General features: G+C 39.3%; 1 protein-coding gene across 1 annotated transcript in view; it reads right to left on the minus strand.

Annotated features, from left to right (window-relative positions):
- SLC7A11 (solute carrier family 7 member 11) overlaps nucleotides 1–8,375 on the minus strand; it is a 122,214-nt gene that overhangs the window by 92,280 nt on the left and 21,559 nt on the right. The window contains exon 4 of the mRNA XM_069105378.1: nucleotides 2,953–3,078. Coding sequence (XP_068961479.1) covers nucleotides 2,953–3,078 — 126 coding nt within the window. The remainder of the gene's footprint in view (nucleotides 1–2,952; nucleotides 3,079–8,375) is intronic.

Here is an 8,375-nt window from a genome sequence, read left to right on the forward strand (position 1 = left end):
CAGATAAGAGAAGTGGAGGAAAAATTGGGAAGAGAAATGAGAACGATGCAAGAAAATTATGAAATGAGAGTCAACAGCCTGACTGAAGAAAATAATACCTTAAAAAACAGACTGACTCAAATGGCAAGGGAGGCTCAAAAAGGCAATGAGGAGAAGAATGCCTTAAAAAGTCAAATTTGCCAGATGGAAAAAGAATCTCAAAAGCTCACTGAGGAGAATCATTGCTTCAGAATTAGATTGGAGTAAATGGAAGCTAATGACTTTATGAGAAATCAAGATGCTGTCAAATAGATCCAAACAAATGAAAGAATAGAAGGTAATGTGAAATATCTCATGGGAAAAACCACTGACCTGGAAAATAGATCCAGGAGAGATTATTTAAAAATTATTGGACTACCTGAAAGCCATGACCAAAGTAAGAACCTAGAAAGCATCCTCCAGGAAGTTCTCAAAGAAAACTGCCCTGATGTTTTAGAACCAGAGGGCAAAATAGAGGTTGAAAGAATCCACCAATCACCTCCTGAAAAAGATCCCAAAAAGAAAACTCCTAGGAATATTATAGCCAGGTTCCGGAATTCCCAGATTAAGGAGAGAATATTACAAGCAGCCAGGAAGAAACAATTTGAATATTGTGGAAACACAATCAGGATAACCCAGGATCTGGCAGCTTCTACACTGAGGGATCGAAGGGCTTGGAATGTGATATTCCGGAGGTCAAGGGAGCTGGGATTAAGACCAAGAGTCACCTACCCAGCAAAACTGAGTATCATGTTTCAGGGGAAAATATGGTCATTCAGTGGAATAGAGGACTTTCAAGCATTCCTGAAACATCAAAAACATCAAAGTTGAACTATTAACATTCCTACATGGAAAAACAATAATTGTAACTTATGAAACTTTTCTCAGTAGTTGAAGGGATTAGTAATATATATATATATTATATATATGTATATATGTATATATGTATGTATGTATATATATATGTATGTATATATATATATCTTTATATGAGGGTATGCAGGCATATAAATACATATGTGAATGTGTGTATATACGTTTACAGGTATACATAGATGGAGGGCACGGGACCAATTTAACAGGAAGGATTGATACTTAAAAGGTGAAATTGAGAGGTGAGAGGAGTATAATGAGAGGAGATGGGGAGAGAGATTGGGGCAAACTATCTCATAGAGAAGAGGCAGGGGAAAATGGTTGCAATGGAGGGGAAGAACAGGAGGGCAGAAGGGAATGGGTCAACCTTATTCCTATTGAATCTGGCTTGAGGAGGGAGGGAAATACACACTAAATAGGGGATCTCACCCTCCAGGAGAATGGGGGGGAAGGGGATGAGAGGGGGGATGATGAAAAGGAGAGCAGGCTAGGTGGAGGGAAGTTGGAAGCACCCACTTTTGAAAAGGGACAGGATCAAAGTAGAGAATAGAACGGGTGGGAGGGAAATGTAGTCTTTTACAATATATCTACTATGTTATTGTTTTGCATTAGCCGCACATGTACAACCTATACTGAACTGCTTGTCTCCCCAGTGGGGGTGGGTGGCAGGGGGGGAAGGGAATGAATCTGGGATTGAAAGTTTTAAAATCAAATATTCAAACATATATGTGTGTGTGTATATTATATAATATATTAATAATTTATATATATATACTATTATTAATACCATCTTACATGTAATTAAGAAATGGGATGTACAGGCACTGAGGCATAGAGATCCACTGGAAAAGTCGAAACGGATATGGGAGAAAATATAGGAGAGAGCAGATTGGAGGTGGGGATATCCTGTGGGACTGCCGTTTTGGGGGGATGGGTGGGGGAAAAACGGGGAGAAAATTTGTAACTCAAAATCTGGCAGAAATGAATGATGTAAATCAGAAGTTAATAAAGCAAATAAAAAAAAAAGCAGATCTAAGAACCTGTGTTGGCAGCCACCCTGGGTATGCTGGGGTGCTTGCTGCTACAGCACTGTGCCCAGATGGCCTCCCCAGAGGCCCACATGGCCTCCCCAGTGCCTAGTATAATGTGTGAAACATAGTAGAGATTTAACCAATACTTGTTGAATTGAATTGTATTAATTATGTGAGCAGGATCCTATAGGGCAGGTCCTTGCATTTAGCAAAACTAAACAGGAAAAGGCCCAGACCATGCCCAGCTAGGCATCTGCCATGAAACCAGTGTGTATCCTGTTCAGACAATTTGTCCTGCCACCACATGCGTGTCCCATAATGTGTCCCCCACCCCTTTTTCCCTTCTAGACCTAGAAGTGGCAACCAAATTAGTGCTACCATTCCTACCACAAAAGTTTTGATAGAAGAGGGGACAAAGTAGTTGCAGGTTGGCTGGAAAATGGCTAAACGAAATGCTATATGTGAATATAATGGGAGAGTTTTGCATCAGAGAAATGGCAGTTGTGTAGAATTCAAAGAAATGTGGGGAAAATGTGAATTGATAAAGAGCAAATTAAGCAGGACCAGAAAGATGATATATATATATATATATATATACTACCAACAAAAGAAATGCAAAGAAAGAAGAGAAAACAAAATGTTATTTTTTAAAAGCAGGAGGCATCAATAAAATGTACAATATAAAAGGAAACAAAGGGCCCAGATGAACTCATCTCAAAGGATCCTTCTAGGTCTAAGATTCTATGATGCCTTAGAAAAGTTTCAGTCAAAGCATTTTCCATTGAGAGAATCCAGTATGACTTCATTTTCTATGCAGGGTCCATGCTTCATCCTCTTGTTATAGACTACAGCTGTAAATACCATCTCACCTCCAAAGTAGCAACACTCCAAATCAATTAGATGATGGTATAGAGCTTAAGTTTCACAAGCAGAGGCTAATTAAGAGATTCTGCTCGTCCTAGCCCAAATTTGGTGGGAGAAGACAAAAGCAGATAAGTCATTAAAAAAGCATTTACTTTCCAGTGCCTACCTTTAATTAGTTGCATAATGCCAAGGACTATAATGATCAGAATTGCTATAAGCTTGCAAAGGGTTAAAAACATCTGGATCCTGGAACTCCAGTTGACACTCGTGCTATTCAGGACCATGACTGCGGCTGCAAGGAAAGAAGATGAAAAGTTACTGAAGGAAGTTATCAGAATAGAGATAAGTAGCTTCTAACGCTTGCGTGTGTGTGTGTGTGTGTGTGTGTGTGTGTGTAAAGAACAATCATTTCTGGGCAGCTAGGTGGGCCAGTGAATAGAACACTGGCACTGGAGTCAGGAGGACCTGAGTTCAAATCCGACCTCAGACACTTAACACTTATTAGCCATGTGGCTTTGGGCAAGTCACTTCACTTGCCTTGTCTTCCCCCCCTCCAAAAAGCATTAAAAAAAAAAGCAATCATTTCAAAATGTTCATTCAGTTACATAAGAAACCCACTTTCTTGATGCACTAAGCCCTCATTAACAAGTAAATAAATCTCCAAAATTTAATCATTTTGATCATTTCCAAAGTCTTTTAAATTAAACTCTTAGCTCCTTGTCTTGAACATCAAAATGCCTTGACTTAGAAGACTACAAGTTCCATTAGGCTTCAGCGTTTACTATCTGACTTTGGGCAAATCTCTTAATCTGCTTATAAACATATTTACATCATTCCCTAACTCACAGGACTGTGGTGAAGCAATATGTAAATGATTATTATTGTTATTAGTTCTTCCTACCACCCTGGATGAGCCTTGGGAAAGAGAAGTGAGGCTATATAGACTAGGGTAACAGGTGTTATACTGGATAGAGAACTGTCATTTGGCAAAACAACCTGAATTCAAGTCAAGCATTCTGGACATACCGGCTGTGATCTTCCTTAAAGCTCCTTTGACCATGTCTACCCCCTGTTCAGTTAAGTGGTCCTCGGCTCCAGGATCAAATATAAAATTCTCTGCTTGGAGTTCAAAGCCAAACATCTTACCTTTCCAACCTTTTTACATCACACTCTTCCCCATATTCTGAGTTCTAATGACACTCTTGCTCAAATAAGACACTCCATCTAGACATTTCCACTGGCTGTCCTTGTGCCTGTAATTCACTCCCTCTTGTCTATACCTTCTGGCTTTCCTGGCTTTGAGGTTTCAATCTAACCTTCTAAAAAAGCCTTTCCTGACCCCTCTTAATACTAGTCCCTGTCCTCTGGTAATTATTTCTAATTTGCCCCCATATATTTCCCCATAATATACCCCCCATATATATTGTTTGTAGACAATTGCTTTCATGCTGTATGCACCAATAGACCATGAGCCTGAATGTCAAGAACTGTCTTTTTTACCTTTCTTTGTTTTCCTGGTGCTTAGCACAATGCCTGACACATAGTTGGCCAGGTCCTGGCCTCTTGGTGACTTAATAAAAGTTTATTGAATGACAGACTATATGACCATAGTCCCCAAGTAACTTCCTAAAACTAACTGCTGATATGAAGAGGTATAAGAAGTTTTTATACCAGGAGTTCTCACACACTCAGGAAATATAATCTTAGATTTAAAGCTGAAAGGAACTTGCCAACTAGTCCATCTGTCTCATTTTATGGTGAGAAGTTAATTGAATTGCCAATGCCACACAAGTAGTCATTGGCAGAGCTGAGATTAGTAGCCTGGGCCAATGGGGGGTGGGGGTGGGGAGAGGGAGAGAGAGAGAAAGAGAGATAAATTTATGCTTGGAAAGAACCTTAAAGGTAAGCATCCAACTCCTTCATTTTATAGATGAAGAATGAAGTCCCCAAATACTATCCAAGTGTTTGTCAGTCTCCTTCTGTACTCATATAGCACCAAATGACCCATCCTTTTAGACCATATCTTTGCTTTACTCCCTAGGTCTTGAAACACCAAAGATTTTTGTTCCTCTTCCCTCCTAGGGCTGGGCTACTATATATGAGGATGGGAATGATCTGACATATCCCATGGAACATGTGGGGTCATCCCACCAATCATATGCTGTGGACTTAACCTTAGTAAGTGGGGCCCCTTGCTAAAAGTAATGAACATCCACAGGATTCTAACTGGTTCCCCCCAGAACTCTGACCTACTACCATGACTAAGAGAGAAGGTAAACTATCTCAAAGATGACTGGCTACAGGGCAATAAGAGTTGCCCACACAGTAAAATGAAAAGTCAAAATAACTTCGACTCTCTCTCTTCTTTTCTGCAGCTCAGACTATTTTTCCTTGGATTTCCCATGAGCTATAATGACTCTTCCTTTGGTGTCCCATGAGCTATAATGTCTCTTTCTTGAATTTCCCATGAGCTGTAGTATCTCTTTCTTGGATTTCCCATGAACCATAGGGTCTCTTTGTAGGATTTCCCATGAGCTATAGTGTTTATTATGGCTTGTGCTCACAAATAGCAACAAGTCCACGGATCAACCAACGTGGCTCTAACTAAGACTGAATCTCAAAGCCCTGAAAACATCAAAGCCTCTTTTGCTTGATATTCTTTTTCCTGAGCACAGATAAACCAAACCACAATCATGAAGATTGAGCTTTTAGAACCCAGGGGCTACCTCAGGAGTTTGAGTTTTTGAGAGCTATGATATTCCTTAGATGGTCCTAACCGACAGAAGTTTTCTACAATCATTTCAATGCTTCCCAGAGTAGAACATTTCAGTTGTCAGATGTGATAAATGTTATTTTTAAAATGGTTATTCTCTTATAATATCACCGCTGCAAATGGAAAAAATAGAATATGACATTTCAAACTGGATGTCCCAGAGACATCTCAAACTTAACAAGTTAAAAATCAAAATTATCATCTTTCATCTTTCATCTTCCCTTTTTCCAAACTTCAGTGTTTCTAAAGTACCACCATCCTGGGGTAGCCAGGTAGCACAGCGAGTAAGAGCACCGGCTCCAGTGTCAGGATCACATGTGGATCGAATCTGGGCTCAGACACGTATTACCCGCCCAGAAACACCTGGCCGTGTAACCTTGAGCAAGTTACCCCAATTGCTTAGGGGTGGCCAGCTAGCTCAAAGAGTAAGAGCACTAGCCCCAGTGTCAGGATGACGTACGGATCAAATCCAGGCTCAGATACTTAGCACCACACACAGAAATAACTGTCTGTGTAACCTTGAGCAAGTTACTTAACCCCGATTGCTTTAAAAATAAATAAATAAATAAATGAAAATTAAAAAAAAATAAAGTACCACCATCCTGCCAGTTTCCTAGGTTTGTAACATTGGCATTATTCTTCTCAACCCCTTTATTCTTCCTCACCCCACACAATATTTAATGTGTTGCCAAATCTTTCCATTTCTCCCTCCATCACATTTCTCCCATTTGACCCCTTCTCACCATTTACATGGCTACCACCTGAGTCCAGGACTTCATCACCTTTTGCCTAATTATTGCAACAGACTCCTGATTGGTCTCCCTTCGTCAAGTCTCTCACCACTCTAGCATATCCTACAGTCTGCTGACCAAGTAATTTTCTTAAAGGACAGATCTAATCATGTGATTCTTCCACTTGACCAAGTCCAGTTATATCCTATTACCTATAGGATAAAACATAAATTCCTCTTTAGCTTTTAAAGCCCTACACAACCTAGTTCCAATATTTTTTTCTTTTTAAGCCTCAGTGGACAGCATTCCTCTTTCTGTACTCTTGTGATTCAGCCAAACTGACCCCTGGGTTGCTCACATGACACACCCTTTTCACTTCTGGCTCATTCTCCTTACTCCTTTTCTGCCTTCAAAAACCAGCTTAGGCAACATGTTCAGCATGAAGTTTTTGATGATCTCCTCTTCTCCAATGTTAGTGCCCCCTCCCAATTCAACCTTATATTGTACTTAACTACCTTATATTTATTCACTTTAGATTTATATTAGATATATATGGTCCTTTTTATCTCTCCCCATTAGAATGTAGGCTTATATTCCTTCCTTGCACTTGACTCTCTAGCAACTAGAAGCATCTGGCACCTGAAAAAAAAACTTGTTGAGGCACTTATTAAGTAGGTACTTAATAATTACTTATTGATTATCAGATTAAATAAATACAAAGCACATCTGCCAGATTGCTTTTCCATAGTCCATCATCATTCTCCTGGGGTGGGAGAATCTCATTGGAGTGAAAATTATCCTGGTTCCCAGAGTAAAACTGGCCGATCTTGGCCAAGGTTGCTCAGGTTCCTCCATTGGTAGTGGTGCCCTTTAGCATAATGCCTGTTAAGAACACAGGTATTATGTGGCCTTCTCACCTGTAGTTACCTAGAATGCAACAAGTTATTCCAAGTTCCCCTTCCTGAAAGTGGATTCCCCCACCCATCCCCCACCCCAGTCCAACTGGAACTAGAGTCATAGTAGAGAACTATATGAAGTATCACATATTCCATGCACTTGGAATTTATGAAGTTGGAATAAGTGGCAGGTAGTCTTCATTTTTTTAAAAAATGGTGTTTTTGTTTCTCCCCCAACTAAACAAACATCCAAAATGTTTGCTGACCCTGTGCTGAAAAAGGAACATTTTTTCATAAGGAACAAAAGAGTAGAGAAGAAATAGTTGAGGCAGCTAAGTGGTACAATGGATATAATCCTTGGACAGAGTCAAGAAGACCCAAGTTTGAATCCTTCCTCAGAAACTTGATCCAGAACCAAGTCATCTAACCTCTCAAGCCCAGTTTTCTCATCTGTAAAGTGGGCATAATAAGAGCACCTTCCTAACAGCATTACTATGAGGATCAAATGAGATAACATATGTAAAATACCTGGTAAACCTTAAAGCACTAACCACATTACTACTATGCCTCAGATAAAGTTATGGGTTTAAAATCAGATTCACTCTTGGCTTGGGTTATGTGATAATCAAATGAAATGATGTGCATAAGATACTCTGTAATCATTACAGTAATATAAAAATGTCCATTTTTGTTTGGTTCTTATATTTGGGTTAACAACAATAAAGGCTCATCCCACAGAGCTTCCACTGGTACAAGAAGTTTATACAGAGGCTGTTGTTTGCTTGGGAAGACTTTATGACATTATCATTTATTTTTATGAAAGGACTATTGGATAGACGATGAACTCTGGGAAGAAGAAAAGCAATAGCACAGCCTTGTTTTTCCAGAAAATCTAAGTCATGACTTTGAGAAGAAATGGAAATAAAAAAGATTTTGGTCTTCCTAAATAGAAAGCAAGCATATATAACTGACTGAAAGAGAAAAATAAATATTTCTGGATGTTTGTGATTGGCTGTATGTTTTTGTTTTTTTCACGCTTTCCAATAAAAAAAATAGGTGGGATCCCACGTTTTCATAAATTGGTCCTCTCTTCTTTCTTCCTGGGAAATGAATAAGGAAGGATTCTCAAGGTAAAAGCTGGTTGATTTCAAAAGATTATTCAAAATACAGCTCTCTCTCTCTCTCTCTC

This window comes from Petaurus breviceps, unplaced genomic scaffold, assembly GCF_028583685.1.
Source record: "Petaurus breviceps papuanus isolate PSGF00001 unplaced genomic scaffold, PetGlider_PUasm1.0 76, whole genome shotgun sequence".
Lineage (NCBI taxonomy): Eukaryota > Metazoa > Chordata > Mammalia > Diprotodontia > Petauridae > Petaurus > Petaurus breviceps.